Below are 20,767 nucleotides of genomic sequence, written 5' to 3' on the forward strand. Positions count from 1 at the left end.
GCTGGGTGATCAGCTGTGAGGCATTGAACTTGGCCACCACACTCTTGAGCACCTCGTTGACAATGGACGGCAACACTCGTTCCTCGTAGTCTAGCCCTAGGCGCTGGTACATGCTAGGAAGCTCCTGCGCATTGGGTCGAGACAGCACTCGCAGGGAGATGTTCACCATCTGTAGGTCTGAGATTGAGGTCAGCAGTGGCTGGTCAAGGCCAAACACACTTTCCCAAGCATTTTCTCCTTCATGTTCCTCCCTATATGCCCTGTGCAATGATGTACAGCCTGGCACTGCCCTGGGGGGAGGAGAGTTAATCAGGCTGACAAGGAAGACATGAGGCAGCACAGGTGAAATGCACCCTCATCCACTGTGAAGCCTGGAACTGCAACCCCGTCACCAGCAGAGCCGACTGCTCTTTCCCCCTCTGTACTCCAGCAACCTCTAACGTGGGTGCTCTCACGCTGTACCATAATCACGTCTCCTGTAAGGACTTGGGGGACAAGAATGTGTTTAATGAATCTTTTATTCCAGGGCCCAGCAGTCTAGTAAATGAATAAGCCACCTGCACTAGGTATAGTACAAAGAAGTACATTACAGGTTACAGGTGAGCTATCTCACCCAGGGTGTATGCGTGTGTGTGAGTGTGTGTGGGTGGGTGGGGAGGAGGAAGAGGTCTGGAGAACTCAAAGGCATGGCTTTTATGTATGGTCTAGAAGGAGAGAACAGGTGAACTAGTCAAGGGTAGGGACAAACTTCTCCAGAACAGAGTATACTAGTGGATGTGACTGTAGATATAGTAAGTCACGCAGTTAGAAAAAAAGGCTTTAAAACAAGGCTTTGATCTAGGCAGTGAATAAAACAAGGGACAAACAATACTCTTATTGAATATGTGTCAGGGAGGAGACAGTAGAAAGCACGCAAACACAAGGTGTTCAGAATGTGCTGCTTTGACCCCGGGAGGCAGGTATTTTTGTTACAGCTCTTGCAGAAGTGGAAACTTGAGGCCTAAAGGCCTGACACTACCATCTTCCCCTGGGGTTTCTTGCCAGCTCCCTTGATCATCCCACCTGCCATGTGATTACCAAGTGCTCAGACCTACCTTTGGAGCCTGTAGGGGAGGAGATTTTTCGAGGTCTGGCCCGAATGTCATAGATAATGGGGTACTGGAACCAGGGGATCCTGCAGGGGACAAGGATAGGTATTAAGAGGCCGCAGTTTCGGCCAGGCGCGGTGGCTCAAGCCTGGAATCCCAGCACTTTGGGCAGCCGAATCATTTGAGGTCAGAAGTTCGAGACCAGCTTGACCTATACAGTGAAACCCTGTCTCTACTAAAATACAAAAATTAGCCAGGCGTGGTGGCGGGCGCCTGTAATCCCAGCTAATGGTGAGGCTGAGGCAGGAGAATCGCTTGAACCCAGGAGGCGGAGGTTGCAGCGAGCCGAGATAGTGCCACTGCACTCCAGCCTGGGCGACACAACAAAACTCCCGCGGCCCCCTCCCCAAAAAAGCCGCAGTTTCACTAGCTTTGCCCGGTTTTCCCTCACCACGCGTTTTTTGGCCTGCTCCTCCCCATGACCACCGACAAGGAGAGATTCTCTTGTCCCTTTGGAAAACAACAGTTCATATGCTGCTGGAGGTTCGCGCAGCACCCACTATCCTAGGAGCAGAGATGAGGAGGAGGGAAAAGAGCAGCGTTGAATCCTGTTGCACGTCCCACTATAGCCACCGCTGGGTCGGCGTCAAGGGTGAAAGGTCAGGGTCAGTAAGCTCTGCCCGCCATTACCTGAAGTGAAGGCCCTCGGCCAGGATAGTGTCCTGCTGCACTCCACCGATCCGATTGAAGAAGATGGCTCTGTGCCCGCCTTCCACTGTGGGGAGAGGGGTGGTGATCAGGCCAGGCCGCTGCTCACAGTAAATGCTAGCTAGGCTCGTGGTGGGGCGCGGGGAGCGGTGAGACATGGCAAGGGGTTTGGGGGAGGGACTGGAAGCGTCCGGCGAGCGGGCGAAGGTTTGCTCACCAGTGAACACGGATTCGCGGACACCGTAGGCCACGGCGCCGGCCCCCAGCAACAGCTTCAGCGCCGTGCCCATGCCCCGGGGCCCGGCGGGCAGCCGTCCCGCCAAGTCCTTCAAGTTCTGGGCCATGTCTGATCTTGAGGCCGGCGGCACCAGAGGTCAGAAGGGGGTGCCGGCCCGCCTCTACCCCGCTGCAGCTTAGGTACTGCACCCTTCACACGAGGGTTCGGGCCCGTAATGCTGGCGAAAGAAAGGGCACCGGAAGTGCGCTCCCTTGGAAACCCTCCCCCTTAGCCCACTACGGACCCGAACTTCGCGCACAGGAAGAGCGCATACGGAAGTCCCGCCCCTTTCTGGAAGGCTGCCCTCCCAGGGAAGGCAGCGCAAGACGGCAAGTCATCGCCATTTACAAGCCCACTTTCAAAATGGCAGCCGGAAGGAAATTTGTGATTAGAAGCCTCACTGTTTTCATTTAAGACCGTTAGCGCAACTTCCGGTCTGGTTGCAAGATGGCCGCGCCCGGTGGTGGATTCAAGCCTCGTGAACGAAGCGGTGGGGAGCAGGCACAGGACTGGGATGCTGTGCCACCCAAGCGGCCCCGACTAGGGGCAGGAAACAAGATCGGAGGCCGTAGGCTTATTGTGGTGCTGGAAGGGGCCAGTCTGGAGACAGTCAAGGTAGTTTGGGACAGGAAGTGGATAAGTAGTAAATCAATAGACTGGGATCCGTAGAATGAGGGTGAGGGGCTCAGAGTGGATGGAGAAAGCAGAGAGGGGTGAAAGATGCTTTTGAAGGAAGATGGGTTGGTTGGCTGTGCGTTGATTTGACATCCTGGGATGGTAGTGCTCATTTTTCTTTCTTTCTTTTTTTTTTTTTTTTGAGACGGCATCTTGCTCTGGCGCCCAGGCTGGAGTGCAGTGGCGCGATCTCGACTCACTGCAACCTTTGCCTCCTGGGTTCAAACAATTCTCCTGAATCAGCCTCTGGAGTCGTTGGGACTACAGGCACGCGCCACCACGCCCGGCTAATTTTTTTGTATTTTTAGTAGAGATGGGGTTTCACCATGTTGGCCAGGCTGGTCTGGAACTCCTGACCTCAAGTGATCCGCCCGCCTCGGCCTCCCAAAGTGCTGGGATTACAGGCGTGAGGCACCGTGCCCAGCTGGTAGTACTCATTTTCTTTTGCTCTTCTTGAATGCCATTCCAGCCCTCACCTCTTTGCTTCCAATTGGTTTACCAGGATTCTGTGATACAGTAGTCTAAGGAGAGGAAAGTTTCATTTGTTGGGTCATTCCACATCCCAAGACAAGTTACTGGGCAGATGAGAAAGGTAGTTATGTACCCCAGTCTGCCCTCCCTTTTTGTAAGGGCTTCATGTTTCAATTCCTTAGTGTCCATAGTCACCTCTCTCTAATATCCACCTGGAAACACTGTCCAGACCAGGTTATTGTTTAACACTTTTACGTCTCCATTTTATCTATCATTCATGTCTTTCTCCACATGTAATAAATAGAACCAGCAATTCTCTATCTTAAAGCCTTGGGCAATGTTCTTCCTCCTTTCTCTTACCCTTTAGAAATAATTCAATGAGTAGGCCCAGAAGAAATTGCATGGGTTTAGAAGTCAGACCAGGATTTTAATCTTCGTTCTAAATACACTGTGTGTGTGTGTGCATGTGTGAAACAGAGCCTCAGTCTCTCCCAGGCTGGAGTGCAGTGGCATGATCTTGGCTCACCGCAGCCTCCGCCTCCTGGGTTCAATTGATTCTCCTGCCTCAGCTTCCAGAGTAGCTGGGATTACTGGCCTGTACCTGTAATCTATTAAAAGAACAGAACACATGGTTATATCCTACTAATGGGTTGAAACTATTATTCATTCAAGAAGGTTTTTTCTTCTATAGGTCAGGGTGTCTCATGGACTTAGTTCTTGGTCATTTGTTCTTTCTTTGTGCTTACTCTGTGACATTGCTACTTCAACTATTCAATTTCAAAATCTGTATCCCTTTTTTCACAGACTTTTTGGAGCCACATATCTCAAGAATGTACATAGACATATACAAACATTCTAGTGATACATAAAAACTTAGCCTTCCAAAACCTGTATTTGTATGTAACAGTTTGTTTTTAGGCTTTTTACTGACCACTCTAATGCTCCTTGGGACTCCAAATTGCAACTTGGAATTATTTCTTTTAGCTGCTACAGATGTAGTCCACTTCTTTATCATCAAACTTCTGATGTCTTTTTCAGTGTACACAGAGTTGTTAGGATAGTGTCTGTCAGTCATTCCCATCCTGCCCTTCTTACTCCAGAATTATATTTGGCTTTGTGCTTGATACATTAGGATTTTGTGGTTTACAAAGCAGCTTCATATATAATCACTGCCCTTCAGTGTTTCAGCTCCCAATTTTCCTCGAAATTTCCTTTCTTTGTTTCCACTTTTTCTTTTAAAAGTTTCTTTTTTGAGACAGGGTCTTGCTCTGTTGCCCAGGCAACAGAGTGCAGTGGTGTGATGGCTCACTGCAGCCTCTACCTCCCTGGCCCAAGCAGTCCTCCCACCTCATCCTCCTGAGTAGCGGGGACTGCCAGCAAATGCCACTGTGCCTGTTTTTTTTTTTTTTTTTTGTGAGACAGGGCCCCACCGTGTTGCCCAGGCCAGTCTCAAATTCCTGGGCTCAAGTGATCCTCCCGCCTCGGCCTCCTAACGTGTTGGGATCACAGGCATGAGCCACCACACCTAGCTACTTTTTCTTGATTCTAACTGTACCTTTGCTTACGCCAATCTTTTTTTTTTTCTTTTTTTGAGACAGGGTCTTGCTCTGTCACCCAGGCTGGAGTAAAGTGGTGCAATCTTGGCTCACTGCAACCTCCATCTCCAAGGCTCAAGCCATCCTCCCACCTTAGCCTCCCAAGTAGCTAAGACTACAGGTATATGCCACCACATCCAGATAGTTTTTGTATTTTTAGTAGAGATAGGGTTTTGCCATGTTGCCCAGGCTGGTCTTGAATTCCTGACCTTAAGTGATTTGCCTTCCTTGGCCTCCTAGAGTGCTGGGATTATAGGTGTGAGCCACTGCACCTGTCCCCCGTGCCAGTCTTAAAACTGGGAATAACCCCTCTTCATTTTACTTCTGAGTATTCTTTGATTCAGCTGCCTCCTGTGTCATTAGAATTTTCACATTTCTTCTTGTTCAGATTTGCAGCTCTTCACTTAGTGCATGTTTGGTGTACGCAAACTGAGGGTAGTGACTGTATGTTTTGCATAGTACATACATAACTGCTCCTGTGATAAACAAAGCATTCAGCCTTGCTCACTAACTACTAACTCCCGCCTAGTTCCAGGATGTCTCATTGGACTTGCCTAACAGTCGCAGGTTTTTAAATTACATCCAGTGTATTGGTAGGTAATGTGGAGTCACAGGTTGTGCCCTTCTTCCTGTTTCCAAGACCATTTACTGGGGATTGCAAATATGGCTTCACAGTAATCTCCTGAAGGGCTTGCTGGGCTCCACCTCCTGTGTTTTTGGTTTAGTAGGTCTAGGGTGGGCCTGAGAATTTGCCTAACAGGTTTCCAGGTGCAGCTGCTGGTGGTGGTGGGCTAGGTAATGCTGTTCTTTGGTCATGTTCCCTGTTCTTCAGGTAGGGAAGACATATGAGCTACTCAACTGTGACAAGCACAAGTCTATATTGTTGAAGAATGGACGGGACCCTGGGGAAGTGCGGCCAGACATTGCCCACCAGGTAACTCCAGGGACAGTGCTCACAACCCTTTGAGCCTCTGTTTGGAAGGGTTGGCAGCTGAGTGCTGCCTGTCTTCAGCCTTAACCATGCTGTGGTTTCTGCTTTGCTCAGAGTTTGCTGATGCTGATGGATAGTCCCCTGAACCGAGCTGGCTTGCTACAGGTTTATATCCATACACAGAAGAATGTTCTGATTGAAGTGAATCCCCAGACCCGAATTCCCAGAACCTTTGACCGCTTTTGTGGCCTCATGGGTAAGAAGCCTTAGAACAAAGTTCAGAATGAACTTGTCAGTAGGGAAGAAGGGAGGAAGAGGAAAAGGGAGAGCTAAATGTGGGATTTTTAAAAGAGGAGATGGGAGAACAACATGATCAATACCAGGACAAGGACTCCTATTATTTTTCTGTTTGCGGAAACTCCACTCTCCTGTTCTTGCAGTAGCTTCCTGGTTGAGTGAAAGAGGGAGTCTGAACCTATCACTGTACAGCTAGCCATATGCTTGGCAACTGTTCATTCCTAACATTTCAGGAGTCCAGTCTGGATATAAAGCACACAGGGAACTCATCTTACCTATGGGGTTTTCCTTGTTAGATAATGACTGGACAGAAGGACTATGGTCTTCATTTACCTCTGAACTCTTTTTCCCCCTTCTAGTTCAACTTTTACACAAGCTCAGTGTTCGAGCAGCTGATGGCCCCCAGAAGCTCTTGAAGGTGAGGTATTGAAACCTACTAGTTGAAGGTTGGTTCTGGGAATGTTTCTGGGGCTGACTTTCCTCTTTTTTACTTTAGGTAATTAAGAATCCAGTATCAGATCACTTTCCAGTTGGATGTATGAAAGTTGGCACTTCTTTTTCCATCCCGGTTGTCAGTGATGTGCGTGAGCTGGTGCCCGACAGTGATCCTATTGTTTTTGTGGTAGGGGCCTTTGCCCATGGCAAGGTAAGGTCTGGGCTCAACCCTGAGGTTCTTGGTAGAGCTGAACTTAGTATAGAATTCCCAGAGAAACAGGCATTTTGACAATGCTTACGATGAGCTAGAAGACACATGACAGTTCCACACCCTACCCCAGTGCACATCCTTTGAGGACTGCTGCCATATTTGTAATAGTCACAGTTAGGACCTTCTTCATCCTTTGTAGGAATTTGATATTAAACAGCACAGCTGAAATACTAGCTCAGCCATAGTGTTCCTGACCTAAAGAAGGGTTGAAACGGCTACTGAGTGAGAGTTGGCTGACAAAACTGTTCTCTTCTTAGGTCAGTGTGGAGTATACAGAGAAGATGGTGTCCATCAGCAACTATCCCCTTTCTGCTGCCCTCACCTGTGCAAAACTTACCACAGCCTTTGAGGAAGTATGGGGGGTCATTTGACAGTAGTAGAACCTGTTCTGAAACCAGAAACTGTTGAGGTCACATCCTTTGACCCTGGTCTGAGCCGACTGCTGGAAGATGATCTTTCTGCACTGAGACTGTGGAGTTTGGGGAAGCCAAGGCTGTACATTTGCTATTTGTTTATCCTATGAATACTGTTCTTGCAAACCTGGTTGTTTTGGGGTTCCTAAAGTATCTAATGGTGTAAAACTGTTTGTTCCCTTGGGACTTCAGGGACAGATACGAGGTTACAGAGTTTACAGTTTGGTTCCATGCTTTGAAGGCAGGCTTTAGCTCCTGGATTCCTGTGCGCTAAAGGAGAGAACCCTGATAATCAGCCATGGCAAGGATGGAGAAGAACTGTGAAAGAGAGCAGTCAGGAATGCTGGTGGTGAAAAACTGAACAAACAGAAGTGATTTTATCTAATACAGTTCCAAGGTAGAAAAAGTGGAGCAGGCAGGGCCTTGCACCCCTCTCCGCCCCCCCATGGGGGGGGTGGTGGTAGCGGCACATACACAATCATAGTAACTTGGCAGAAGAAAAACACAATAGATTCCTGGCTAGATGGGGAGAGATAAGGCAATGTGCATGGGGGAGCCAGAGGGGAGATGTGGACCCCTCTGCTCCTCCCACAAGAGTTTCCCCTTTGGGCCGGGCATGGTGGCTCACGCCTGTAATCCCAGCACTTTGGGAGGCAGAGGCGGGCGGATCACTTGAGGTCAGGAGTTCGAGACCAGCCTGGCCAACGTGGTGAAACCCCGTGTCTACTGAAAATACAAAAATTAGCTGGGCGTGGTGGCACGCCTGTATTCCCAGCTGCTTGGGAGGCTGAGGCAGGAAAATCACTTGAACCCGGGAGGTGGAGGTTGCGGTGAGCTGAGATCGCGCCACTGCATTCCAGCGTGGGTGACAGAGCGAGACTCCTTTTCCAAAAAAAAAGCTTCCCCTTTGGCCCCAAATGAAGACTTGGCTGGCAGCAGAGGCACAACTGGAAGCATCGATCTTCCACCTCCCTGGCTTTTCCATTCTCTGTGCTCTGGGGCAAAGGAGTGCTATGAAAAGGGAGACAAGTAGTTTCTGCACCAGTCCTGCATAGGCCACCTGCAAGACAAGACGTGATTGGAAGGGTGGTTAGTTACTCCCCTAATTCCTGGTCTGTAGCCCTTCCACATGTTTCCCAGCATGCCTTAGTAAGTCACAGCAGTCATTGCCCATACTGTGTCCCTTAGTAGCCAGGCTAATCCTTGGAACTCACCCCAGATTTCTAATACTTTTTTTTTTCCAGTCTGTTGCTCTATTCTGTAACCTGGTGGTGGTTTTTAGCTTAGCTGTATTTACTTACCAGGGAGATGGATTATTCCATCTTCTTTAACTTCTCTTTCCTTGGCACCATTGCTTTGTGAACATAAGGCAATATGAATAGTAGGCTCAAGAAGAAGACGTGGCCAAGGAAATAGACGGATTTATACACCTGTGGAGAGAGAGGCCACTGAGGTAGACAGGCATGGAGCATCCCTCACTGCCCGAGGTTGCAGTGAGTCCCTCCCAGTCTCATAAGCAGGCCTTCACTTGCCTTAAGCCATTTGTCCCACGTGAAGAGGCAGAAGGCAGTCATGGAGTAACCCATGAAGAGCCAGTGGATGGTCTGTTGCACCAAATAGTAGAAGGGCTGGAGGGCAGTAATGGCGGCCAGGTTGTTCAGGGTGGGGCTCTGTTGAATGAGCCTGGCAGCCTGGGGAGGGAGGAGGAGCTCATCAGCATCTTGTCCCTCATATCCCCCTTCACCCCCACCCTGGAGGCCTACCTGTCTTTCCACAATAACAATGAGGAATTCCATCTGGAAGCAGACCAGGTATCCTGAGTGCAGGCCATGCCAGAGGGCCAGGAATAGCAACGAGAGACCCTGAGAGAGTTCTTTATTTCCAAGGAACTTGAGTCGTTTGAAGAAGTAGCTGGAGAAAAGGGTGGGTGGGGCGACCCTCAAACTGACTGGTCCTTGCATCCCGCCACCTGCCTCTGGGTCCTCACCCTGAGGATTGGAGTGGAGTGCTGGTGGGCTCCCACGTGTAGCCCCCAGAGGGTACAGGAGGCAGTGCTGACTGATTAATTTTAGAGATGGAAAGCAGACCCAAGGCGGAGCTGGAGACCATGTGCGCACGAGTCACTTGGTTCAGCAGCAGTGACTGAGTGCTGATGCCGAGATCAGTGGTGAACCAAGCACTCAAGCTGCCCACACTCTAGTGGTGGGGACAAACAAGTCAAGCTGTTTATAAACAGGGCAGTGGAGGACATAAGTCCATTGGCAGAGCTGGAGTAATACCCAGGTCTCATCGTACTTTTGTATCTTGCCTTTTTTTCAAATATGACGAATGTTTTTTTTGGGGGGGTTATAGGTGGGGATCAAAGTCTGTGTGAGTGACAGGGGGTTCTGCCCAGGTGGGAAAGATGCATAAGGGTGAACATGGTACACCCCTGCCCTCCAATCTGGGAAGACAGTGGAAGGAAGGAACCAGGGTCCAGGCTCCCCACCAGCAGCTCACCGGGCCACCCAGGCGTTGGTGTTGATGTTGAATGAGGCAATGGTGCCAGTGAAGCGGGGGTTTGTTTCAAAGAGCCACACCTTCATGTTGGCACAGGCATCCCACTTTGCCTTGCCCTTTTCTTCAAAGCCATTGAAGCCCAGGCCCGTCAAAATGCATACTCCTTCCTGAGAGGGAATAGCTCAGTTAGGGCTCTTGCCACCCCCCACACTGGCCTCCATGGCTCGTCTAAATAGGACCGTTTCAACTTTTCTACTTACTGTGACCAGCCAACAGGTGACGTATTTGTACAGCACAAACTTGCCCCAGATCAGCATGTACATGCAGCGGAACCAGAAGGGGTGGTTCTTGAGAGAAGAAAGCACAGTGCATTAAGGATATGGCATGACTAGGCAGTTTCTCTTAGCACTCTTCCTTTTCACACTTGTGGCTGGCTACTTCATACCTGCCTAAGGCCTGCTGCCAGATGTCCCCAATAGTCTGGCCTGACTGCCTTCACAACAGGCAGAGAGGAATAAGCAGAGGGCCTGGAGAATCTTCATTCACCTTTCCCTTGGAGAGCCCCAAGGGCAGCACTGTGTTTAACTTCTCTACTGTTTGCCTTCGTTGGCAAAGTTTTTGGAATGAGCATTTGGAATGTTAAGTACGGAGGGGCCCATATTGGATTTAAATTTAAGGAGAGAAACCTGCCCAGAATTACTGAACTGTTTTCAAGTTTTTCAGCTGGGCAGGAGCAAAAGCCAGCACTTCCCCGCTTCCCTTGGTTTCTGAATTCCCTAGAAGCACCCAAATTTATCAGGCAAGAGAAGAAAATAGGCTGGAGAATCAGAAGCTGCTGTGCTCTGAGGGGTCACGTGGATGTGATAAGGCAAGCTAGGAGTGGCGCCTAGAGAAGGCAAGGGGTGCTAAATGTGCAGCTGGCACAGCCCTGTGCCCACGAAGGTCGTTCAGTGCTGGCCAATGAACGTGTCCCGGCCCGGCTGGCACTGACACCAACTCACAGATCTAGAGCATTTGTAGATGCTATTTCCTACTTCTCTACTATCTATAGGGATCCCTGCCTGTCCATTTTCTAGCTCTGGTGCAGTCATGCTGCTGTGCTTTAGTAGACACTCACGTCGTAGTCTTCAGTGAGGAGATAGTCTTCTGTGATGTGGGGGCTGAGCAGTGTGTAGCCCACTAGGTAGAAAAGGCCCAGACTCAGGCGCTTGAGAGCAGGAATGGTGCTGGAAAGGAATGAGTGAAGTTCCTGGTCACAGAGAGCACAGACTATTCCCTTCACCCTCTGACCTTCAGTTATGGAGAGGAGTTTTTAGGGGTGTGGTTGTCTACCTGGAAAGGGATGAGAAGCTCTGCTGCCCAAAGCGTTTCCTGTTTCAGGGAAAGATTTCTATGGCTGGCTATGAGGAATGGGGACTGCAAACCTCTAAGAGTTGTGGGAAGGTCAGGGCAACAGACAGTGGACCAGTCTTGTGTTTACCCCTCAGGGATGCTACTGATCTCAAGGTCTTGCCAGGTTTCACAATCTCCATTGGGACTGAAAACCCAGTGGAGGTAAGATAATAAAAATAACCACTTTGAATCTGCTCCTTCATTTCTTGGTTGAATTGATGCTGAAACACAGGATGGACAAGTTCTCAGTGAAGGAATTCTTTTGGCAATTAAACTTTTTTTTTTTTCACCTTTTTAATTTTTATTTTTTAGAGACAGGGTCTTGCTCTGCCACTCAGGCTAGAGTACAGACGCACAGTCATTGCTCACTGTGGCTTTGAACTCCTGGGCTCAAGTGATCCTCCTGCCTTGGCCACTTGAGTAGCTTGGACTATAGGCATGTACAACCTTGCCTGGATAATTTTTTTTTTTTAGAGATGGGGGTCTCACTACGTTGCCCAGGCTGGGCTTGAACTCCTGGCCTCCAGTGATCCTCCTGCTTTGGCCTCCCAGAGCGGTGGGATTACAGGCATGAGTCACTGTGCCCTCCTACATTTCCTACTGATAAGTAAGTATTTTTGAGACAGGATTTGGCTATGTCGCCCAGAATGGAGTGCAGTGGTGTGATCAAAGCTCACTGCAGCCTTGACCCACCTCCCCTGGGCTCAAGCAATCCTCCCACTTCGGCCTCCTAAATAGCTGAGACTACAGACGCATGCCACTTTGCCTGCTAATTTTTGTATTTTGTTGTAGAGACAGAGTCTATGTTGCCAGGCTCGTCTAGAACTCCTGGGCTCAAGTGATCCTCCCACCTCAGCCTCCCAAAGTGCTGGGATTACAGAGGTGAAACCACTGTGCCCAGCCTCTCTCTCTCTACCTACCTACCTACCTACCTATCAATCATAAATATATTTCATATGTATGTGAAAATAGGCTTTAAAGGCAGAAATGTGACTGGTTCAGACAAAATCCTGTGGCATAAAAGTGGATTTTTATGTTTGTACCAGTGTCAGAATGGATAGCTGGAAGAACCCTAAACTAAAAAAGGCCCACTCCTGGCACAGAGTGCCCATTACAACAGTTCAGGGCCTGCATGACACAGGTCTCTATGCCAGGGTCATGCTGGAGAATGCAGCTTTCAGAAGAGTCACTTCAGAGTGAGTGCAGTACCTACATGAACATCTGGACCAAGAGGGGCGATTACCTGTTTGGTATCTTTCCTGGTATGTCAGTCAGCTCTCCCTGCACCAGCTTCATGTAGTGATTCATTGAGAATTGGGGCCCTACCAAGAAGGCCCCATAGAAGTAGGAGAAACCAGCAACTTCCAGCAGGGAAGGAACACCCCGTATGGCATATTTCTGTTGCTCAGAGGACAAGGAATTCTATGCCAAGAAGAGAATGCATGGTTCAGGATAGCCTTGAATCTCCCCACAAGAGCCAGTTTGAGTGTTCCCCACCCGTGTGCCCCACTGACTGGGGTTCTTCAAATAGCCTTCTCTTTGGGGGATGACAAATAGTTGCTTCTTGTGGAAATGCGTACGTGTGTGCATAGCTGGCTGTTGCTGCTTTAGCAAATGCCTTGCTGGCATTGATCTCTGGACTTTGTACAAGAGCTGGATCCTGGGCAAATTAGATTTGTTGACCCTTGCTCAGTGCTATCTGAAAGGGAGATTGCACAGGCTGGGGAATGAGGGAGAGGCTCTGCTCTGGAATTTGGGTTCAGTCTTTGTTAACAACCTTTTTCTTCCCTTTCATTGTCTTGAACCTCTCTGCTGATGAATGGGTACTTACCTGATCTTTCCCTCCGTCAAAGTAGTCAACAGCCAAACCTGAGCAGAGAGAGAACGGGTGGGTAGGGTGATGGGAGAGGACACTGAGGATGTGGCCTGTAGACTGAGTGCAGCCAGGAGTGTATGGCGGGGGGGTGCCCAGGAAGTTTTTAGCAAGATGGGGGAGGGACCTACATGTAAGGAAGGCAGGCAGTGACCATCACTCACCAATCAGCTTCAAAGTCAGAACACAATGTGGCATTGTCCACTTGATATCGTAGTTTCCGGTGGCCGTGTAATAATATCCAGCCAGAAGGTAGGCCTAGGAGAGGCAGAAGTATGTATTCCAGCATCACTGCTATTTCTTCTCCCTGCTCTGAAATTCAGTGTTCTCTTTCCTTTTTCCTTTCTCCTCATCCCATCATTAAAAGCCTTAACAAATTCCTACAAATGGAGGTGCTGAAAACCTATAATGGGAAGAGTGTTGCTCAAGGCTTCTCGGCAAAATGAGGGCTAAACTGAGATGAGAATTTAGATGCTGGGGCCACAGGCGCATGCCACCTCACCCGGCTAATTTTTAATTATTTTTGTTTCACCATGTTGCCCAGGCTGGAGGGCTAATTTTTATATTTTTTTTGTAGAGATGGGGTTTCACCATGTTGCCCGGGTTAGTCTCAAGCTTCTGGGCTCAAGTAATCTGCCTGCCTTGGTCTCCCAAGGTGCTGGAATTACAGGTGTGAGCCACTGTGCCTGGCCTAGGCTTAGGTTCTTTAACTCATTCTAAGTTGCTTTTCTGTCTTGCCTTGAAGTGACTCTCCTCCTGGATAGTGGGCTAAACCAAAGAGCCTAATGGTACAGTATGCAAAGGGTTAGCTGGTAGCCCTTCCTTGAGGCAAGCAAAGAGTTACCATTACACTCTGTGGATGGAACACTTGGGGCCTGTGATGGGCCACCTGCCTGAAGTCATACTGCTAAGTGCTGCGAGTGGCGTTAGAAATTAGGTCTGCTAATTTCGATGCCACAGTCTCCTGCCTACCCCTGTCCCCTGAACTGGTGTCAGCTGTAGCCTGAGCTGCTAAGGGAAAGACGTTTACCATCTGGAAGCAAAAGGTAGTGAGGACGGCAGTGATGGTACGGCCCATTAGTCGAAGGATGAGGAACTGAAGCACAATACATAGCAGGGAGTGGTAGAGCTGGTTTCCTGGATGCAAGAAGAGAGAATATAGCCTGGTTTTTACACTCCCACCCGTCCTGAGACTTCCAATCACAATATAATATATAAAGAAAAAACACTGGCATCAGGATCTTTTTTCCAGAATAACCTCATGTTTTGGAGGAGAGGATGGAAATTAGTTGTATAAATTAAAAGGATTATTAGGGTGTTATTGTATTTCTTTTCTTTTTTTGTTTGTTTTTTTAGAGATGAGACTTGCTCTGTTGTCCAGGCTTGAGTGCAGTAGCTCAATCATAGCTCACTGCAGCCTGGAATTCCTGGGCAAGTGCCACCACGCCCAGCTTGTTACTGTATTTTTGAATGTCTGAAGTGAAGAATGAATCTAAGTGGAGATTGCCTGGCTCATTCAGTTACATCCACAGCGGAGAGAAACTGAGGATTCTTTGTTGATGGGGTCTGGCAAGGGTAACCACCCTCAAAATGTTTTTATCTGACAGAGGAATGTACACAAAAGACAAAAAGGAAAAGTTAAGCTGTGTTCCTGTCCATACAACCCTCTTTGCAAGCAGGAGCATTATAACTTCCCTACCTATTAGATTCTCCCAAGGAAATTCCATTCAAGTCTGTTCCTTCCAGGTTCCCTCTAATTGCAGTGTCACTACTAACTTAGTTTACTCACCAAAGTTAAAATAAGCAATTGAGAGGCCTGTAAAGGTATGGTAGAGGTGGATGAGGTAGCTCTCTTTGTAGAAAAGGTAATGCCGATAAAACAAAGCAAAGGGGTAACCTAGATGGAGAAAAAGATAAGAAGGGTGTTATTTGTGCCTGGTGCCATCCCAATTTGGTTTGGAAGTTTATCTGGCATGAAATGCAGCCCAGAGGGAGAGACAGAAAAAAAAAAAAACCACCATATATCATATGGATGGCAACAGAGAAGGCAATAACAGTATCCCCAAGAACCAAGTTTTTTTGTAAACGGAAATTTTGAACTGAAGATACTAATATTTGATTGAGGCAATATAAAGCTGGGCCTAAGACTAGGTTTCATTTATAGCTTATGAACTATTGCCAGACATTTTCTCTTACTTGAATTAAAACAAAATGATACAAGGAAGCTAGGCATGGTGGCTCCCACGTGTAATCCCAGCACTCTGGGAGGCTGAGGCAAGGGGATTGCTTGAGCCGAGGAGTTGGACACCAGCCTGAGCAACATAGCGAAACCCCATCTCTATTAAAAAACAAGATACAGAGATTTGAGGGTGCCCATCTATGCTCCAGAAACACTCATTTACACTTTGTAATCTCTCTTGCTAGCACAGTATTATTGGATTATGAGGACAAATATAAATTAATATCAGGCTAAATACTGGAATTGCTGACTGCATACAGCAGTTACAAGATATATGGAGATACTCCTCACAGTCTGTAATCTGGGCATCAACCAAGTTATAAAATTCATTTAAGTATACTGGAAAAATGTCTTCTAAAGCCATGATTCAGAGTATAGTCCAAAGGCCATGAGTGAACCAGAGGATCTCCTGATGGGTCATGAACTGACTATACATGGCCAAGGGTTGCTTATTGAATTAAAAGCGGTCAATAACATTTGGTATTCCTAAACTAAAATTAGCATATTCCGTGGCTTTACTGCAGACTCACCTTCAGTGTTCTATCTAGAGGTCTGGCTGGCACGCCTGGCAACATTCCCACTGCACTAGTGCATATGTGGAGGATGGGAATCTCCCAACTGCGTTTTGGAAAGACATTCTGCCTATTCTTTCATTGATTATTCTCTTGAGTTGGTCATGGTTTATACTTTCTGCAATTCTTGCTTTTATTTTTATTTATTTTGAGACAGGGTATTGCTCTGTCAACCAGGCTGGAGTGCAGTGGCACGATCATAGCTCACTGCAGCCTTGACCTCCCGGGCTCAAGTGATCCTCTAACTTCAGCCTCCTGAGTAGCTGGGACCACAGGTGCTTGCCACCATGCCTGGCTATTTTGTAATTTTTGTGGACATGAGGTCTCACTATGTTGCCCAGGCTGGCCTTGAACTCCTGGGCTCAAGGAATCCTCCTGCCTTGGTCTCCCAAAGTGTTGGGATTACAGGCATGAGCCACTGTGCCTGATGAATTGCTGCGATTCTTGCTTTAAAATTATGTAAGTGCCGTTTTATCATTGGCAATACAGTTTACTAAGAGTTTGGTTAACTCTAAAATGCTTAGAATAGTATCATACAGAAATAAATTGCTCAATTATTTGTTAAATAAGTAAATGCACAATCATATTATATGTTGGTTTCTGTCCTTCTAGTAATTATTACCCCATACATTAAAGAAAAAAAAGTCTGGGCGTGGTGGCTCATGCCTGTAATCCCAGCACTATGGGAGGGCGAGATGGGCGGATCACGAGGTCAGGAGATCGAGACCATCCAGGTGAAACCCCATCTCTACTGAAAATACAAAAAAAAAAAAAAAAGCACACACAAAAAACAAAAAAACCCAAAAAATATTAGCCGGGCGTGGTGGTGGGCACTTACAGTCCCAGCTACTTGGGAGGCTGAGGCAGAAGAATGGCGTGAACCTGGGAGGAGGAGCTTGCAGTGAGCTGAGATGACGCCACTGCACTCCAGCCCGGGTGACAGAGCGAGACTCTGTCTCAAAACAAACAAACTGTACTGATGTGTGTCCTACTTTTCCCACATAACAGCATATCCACCATTTGATCTTCTTGGTGCCAGGATCAACTGGTGTTTTTTTTTGAGATGGAGTTTAGCTGTTTTTACCCAGGCTGGAGTGCAATGGCGCGATCTTGGCTCACTACAACCTCCAGCCTCTGGGTTCAAGCGATTCTCCTGCTTCGGCCTCCCAAGTAGCTGGGATTACAGGTGCCCATTACCATGCCCAGCTAATTTTTTGTATTTTTAGTAGAGACGGTGTTTCACTATGTTGGCCAGACTGGTCTCAAACACCTGACCTCAGGTGATCCACCTGCCTCGGCCTCCCAAAGTGCTAGGATTACGTGTGTGAGCCATCACGCCTGGCTAACTGGTGTTTTTTTTTTTATTGCTGTTCTCAAACTGGTGGTTTTTTTTTTATTGCTGTTCACATAATGGACTAGGCTCTTAATTAAATTTATAGCTTCATGCAAGTATAGTTGACCCTTGATCAACACAATTTTGAACAGCATGGATCCCCTTAGACTTCCTTCTGCCTCTGCCACTGCTGAGATGGCAACCCTTCCTTTCTCCTCCTCCTTGCCTGCTCAACCTGAAGATCGTGTGGAGGAAGACCTTTATGCTGATCCACTTCCACTGAATGAAGAGTAAACATATTTTCCCTTGCTTATGATTTTCTTAATAACATTTTCTTTTCTATAGGTTACTTCGGTAAGAAATACATATATAATACAAATGACATACAAAATACACGTTAATCAACTTGTTTATGCTATTAGTAAGTCTTCTATTAGTAGCTAAGTTTTTGGAGAGTCACAAGTTTTATGTGGCCGGGCGCGGTGGCTCATGCCTGTAATCCCAGCACTTTGGGAGGCCGAGATGGGCGGATCACGAGGTCAGGAGATCGAGACCATCCTGGCTAAACCCGGTGAAACCCCGTCTCTACTAAAAAATACAAAAAATTAGCTGGGCATGGTGGTGCGCATCTGTAGTCCCAGCTACTCAGGAGGCTGAGGCAGGAGAATCACTTCACCCCGGGAGGCGGAGGTTGCAGTGACCTGAGATTGAGCCACTGCACTCCAGCCCGGTGACAGAGCGAGACTCTGTCTCAAAAAAAAAAAATAATAAAACGTTATACGTGTGGGCCGGGTGCGGCAGCTCACACCTGTAATCCCCTACTTTGGGAGGCTGAGGAGGGTGGGTCACCTGAGGTCAGGAGTTTGAGACGAGCCTGGCCAACATGGTGAAGCCCTGTCTCTAGTAAAAATACAAAAATTAGTCAGGCATGGTGGCAGGCGCCTGTAATCCCAGCTACTTGGGAAGCTGAGGCAGGAGAACTGCTTGAACCTGGGAGGCAAGGGTGGCAGTGAGCTGAGATCACGCCACCGCACTCCAGCTTCGGCAATTTTTTTTTTCTGTCTCAAAATAAATAAATAAATAAATAAATAAAGTTTTATGAGGATTTTTGACTGTACAAGTGGTGGGCTCCCATAGGCCCTGTGCTGTTCAAGGGTCAACTGTAGTTAATTCTACCGATATCTTGTGGATTACCGGCTCATGTATTCATTCACCAAGTGTTTAGTAAATGCCTGCTATATGCCAGGTGTTCTGTTTATGGAGCACGTAACTGGGAGGAGGTGGCATGTGATGGTTCATTTTCTAGCTGAGTGAGATGATGGGATATAGGATCACTAGCTCAAGGGAGGTGGAGACGTCTATGATCCTTTCAGGCAGATGAATGAGCAAGGAAATAGGATCAAGTCTCATACATTTCACACGGGCAGAAATTTGGCAGAGATAGAACACCAGGTTAGTAGCAAATATTGCTAAGAACTAGAGCCAAGAACTAGACAGTATATAGACTAAAAGTCAATATGTCTTCAATCTTTTGCTTTATTTTTACTTTTTTTTTTTAAGAAATGGGGTACAAATAAAAATATAAAAGAGTAGATAATTAGAGCACTCATAAGTTCTAGATGTCTAAGTTTATTAAAGATAAGCATGAAAACCCTTAACCATTTGGAATGCTCGAAATTAAAAAACACTACACATACTACTCTGCCTCTTTAACTTGAATCTAGTTTAACATTTTCTAGGTGTCTGGATCATAGCTATTCCAGAGTAAAGTCATGATTGCTTTATGACGTTCTGAGGTATGTGAAATTGTCTGCCTGACTCTAATAAGGCCTACACTGTCCTGAGTTCTGAGTTCTTGTGTCCACTTCTTATAGCCTGTCTGTCCCTTTCCTTGCTACTCTGGGATTAATAGTCACCTCCTGAGCTTCTGGGGTGCTTGGCAATAGTTCCTCTCCCTACTCCTAATTTACTGCAGGCCTTAGAAACCATAACCTTATTTTAAAGGTGTAAAAAAAAGATTTAAGACAAAAGCAGGGGGCTTGGGTGCTTTCCTTATGGACTTAGTGCACAGGCCTGGTAACATCTGTTCTGGCCACTTAGAGGTCTTGTGTGCTATTTCTTGCTTTCAGGTGCATTTTGCGGGAGGGGACGTTGTTGAGTTCCAAACAGGTGAAGTATTGCACACTAGCAAACACATGACAAGAAAGTGGAGGAATTGGGAGAAAAATAAAAAGAATGCAGCAGGCCAGGTTACCAGGAACATTAAGACAGTGACAGAGAACAGCAAAGCCTGGAAGGAAGCCGCCGTGGAGAAGGAAGAACTGTGCTGGGGTGAGTTGCTGTGACAACCCAGGCTGATTTTGAGTATGTAAACACCAAACCTTACTCTTGGCTGCCGCTCAGCTCAGTGGGCTTTGGAGCCTGGCTACCCAGCCACCACTTCAGGGATGTGCTGTTTTTAGGGAGGGTGTGACCCTACAAGAGGTTTCTGAGCTTTAATGCTTTTTTGTGGGAGCCAATGCTTAATATGGTGGCTACAGTTACCTGAAGAATCTACGAAAAATGACCGAAGCCCCTCCTGCTCACCCTCCCACTCATCAGAGTTGGCTTCTGTGGGTCTGAGTGGGAAGGACCTCCACTTTTAACAGCACGACACACGGTTTTGACAGCCCCACTAACATCCAAATGCAGGTCGCAGTACTCAGTCCTGAGGATAAAATTCTCAACTTGGAGACTGGGGTTGATGCCTTGCCTTTATCAGCACCAGATGGGTTTGTAAAAAACCAGAGGTTTGTAAGAACTTGTTTGGCAGCTCTGTAACTGTTCCTTCTTTTTGATTGTTTGTTTAAAGCAGGGCCTTCAGAAACTTATTAGCAGATGAAGGATGATGACCTGAGGCTCTTCTACTAGAATGGGAGCTCTATAAGCCCTAATGCTAGGGACATCCAAAATGCTGTGGTCTTTCAAGCACCTGCTGGGATACATTTAATGTGCACAAGCCCTCTTCAGGGGTTATAGTCAAGCACAGGGAGTGGATAGAACTGTATTCTTCAGTCTCTGGACTTCACTCAGTTCCAAGTGCTGTTTGTGTCAGGGACCAGATCTATCACAACCTGCATTTCTAGCGGGAACATTTTCTTTTTTCCTGAACAATAGTTGAGATTACTTATTAATCCTAAAGTTGTGAGGTTTCATCTGAAGAAACAGAAATGGACTCTTTCCATTAAGTCTGGTAAATCTGGTTGGGAGTGGTGGCTCATGCCTGTAATCCCAGCGCTTTGGGAGGCTGAGACGGGAGAATCACTTGAACCCAGGAGTTTGAGACCAGCCTGGGCAATATAGCAAGACTCTGTCTCTACAGAAAATAAAAAAAAAATAGCTGGGTGGGGTGGGTGGCGCATGCCTGTAGTCCCAGCTACTTGAGAGGCTGAGGCAGGAGGATCACCTGAGTCTGGGGAGACAGAAGTGACAATGAGCTATGATGATGCCATTGCACTCCTGCCTGGGCAACAAAGTTGGGTTTTTTTTTTGAGACTCTGTCTCAGAAAATAAAAATTAAAATAAATTGAGCACCCCAAACAACTTTTGTTAATGTGGGAACTACATATCAATGTCTACTGTGTTAGAAAATAAGACTAAAGGCCAGGTGTGGTGGCTCACGCCTGTAATCCCAACACTTTGGGAGGCCGAGGTGGGTG

The 20,767-nt window shown here is 47.4% G+C and overlaps 3 protein-coding genes across 7 annotated transcripts in view; 1 reads left to right on the plus strand and 2 right to left on the minus strand.

The window, feature by feature from the left end:
- The window catches only part of PHB2 (prohibitin 2), an 8,606-nt gene extending 5,935 nt beyond the window's left edge, over window positions 1-2,671 (minus strand). For 4 of the 5 annotated variants that reach the window (XM_011952438.1, XM_011952429.1, XM_011952420.1 and 1 more), the window contains exons 1-4: window positions 2,014-2,671; window positions 1,779-1,863; window positions 1,095-1,174; window positions 53-177 (exon numbers count right to left, since the gene is read on the minus strand). In XM_011952438.1, coding sequence (XP_011807828.1) covers window positions 53-177; window positions 1,095-1,174; window positions 1,779-1,863; window positions 2,014-2,140 — 417 coding nt within the window. In that variant the 5' untranslated portion in view covers window positions 2,141-2,671. Of the gene's footprint in view, window positions 1-52; window positions 178-1,094; window positions 1,175-1,539; window positions 1,648-1,778; window positions 1,864-2,013 lie in introns of all 5 variants that reach the window. The other variant, XM_011952402.1, reaches the window with a different exon arrangement.
- Window positions 2,378-7,287, plus strand: EMG1 (EMG1 N1-specific pseudouridine methyltransferase). The gene is made up of 6 exons (XM_011952390.1): window positions 2,378-2,688; window positions 5,647-5,748; window positions 5,860-6,001; window positions 6,402-6,460; window positions 6,539-6,688; window positions 7,006-7,287. Exons 1-6 carry the CDS (start codon window positions 2,521-2,523, stop codon window positions 7,117-7,119), a joined length of 735 nt encoding a protein of 244 aa, XP_011807780.1. The 5' UTR covers window positions 2,378-2,520; the 3' UTR covers window positions 7,120-7,287.
- A 224-nt stretch (window positions 7,288-7,511) lies between these two features.
- LPCAT3 (lysophosphatidylcholine acyltransferase 3) overlaps window positions 7,512-20,767 on the minus strand; it is a 41,660-nt gene continuing 28,404 nt past the window's right edge. The window contains exons 2-13 of the mRNA XM_011952377.1: window positions 14,715-14,822; window positions 13,956-14,062; window positions 13,090-13,183; window positions 12,884-12,921; window positions 12,296-12,474; window positions 10,778-10,886; window positions 9,921-10,007; window positions 9,661-9,827; window positions 8,925-9,072; window positions 8,694-8,852; window positions 8,463-8,591; window positions 7,512-8,221 (exon numbers count right to left, since the gene is read on the minus strand). Of these exons, the coding sequence (XP_011807767.1) occupies window positions 8,475-8,591; window positions 8,694-8,852; window positions 8,925-9,072; window positions 9,661-9,827; window positions 9,921-10,007; window positions 10,778-10,886; window positions 12,296-12,474; window positions 12,884-12,921; window positions 13,090-13,183; window positions 13,956-14,062; window positions 14,715-14,822 (1,313 nt within the window). The 3' untranslated portion in view covers window positions 7,512-8,221; window positions 8,463-8,474. The remainder of the gene's footprint in view (window positions 8,222-8,462; window positions 8,592-8,693; window positions 8,853-8,924; window positions 9,073-9,660; window positions 9,828-9,920; window positions 10,008-10,777; window positions 10,887-12,295; window positions 12,475-12,883; window positions 12,922-13,089; window positions 13,184-13,955; window positions 14,063-14,714; window positions 14,823-20,767) is intronic.

Source organism: Colobus angolensis, unplaced genomic scaffold, assembly GCF_000951035.1.
Source record: "Colobus angolensis palliatus isolate OR3802 unplaced genomic scaffold, Cang.pa_1.0 Scaffold11, whole genome shotgun sequence".
In the NCBI taxonomy this organism is placed as follows: Eukaryota; Metazoa; Chordata; class Mammalia; order Primates; family Cercopithecidae; genus Colobus; species Colobus angolensis.

Coding starts and splice junctions, on each gene's coding strand:
- EMG1 (XM_011952390.1), top strand. CDS start 2,521: ATGGCCGCGCCCGGTGGTGGATTCAAGCCTCGTGAACGAAGCGGTGGG. Junction 2,689..5,646: donor CCAGTCTGGAGACAGTCAAG/GTAGTTTGGGAC, acceptor CCTGTTCTTCAG/GTAGGGAAGACATATGAGCT. Junction 6,689..7,005: donor GGGCCTTTGCCCATGGCAAG/GTAAGGTCTGGG, acceptor TTCTCTTCTTAG/GTCAGTGTGGAGTATACAGA.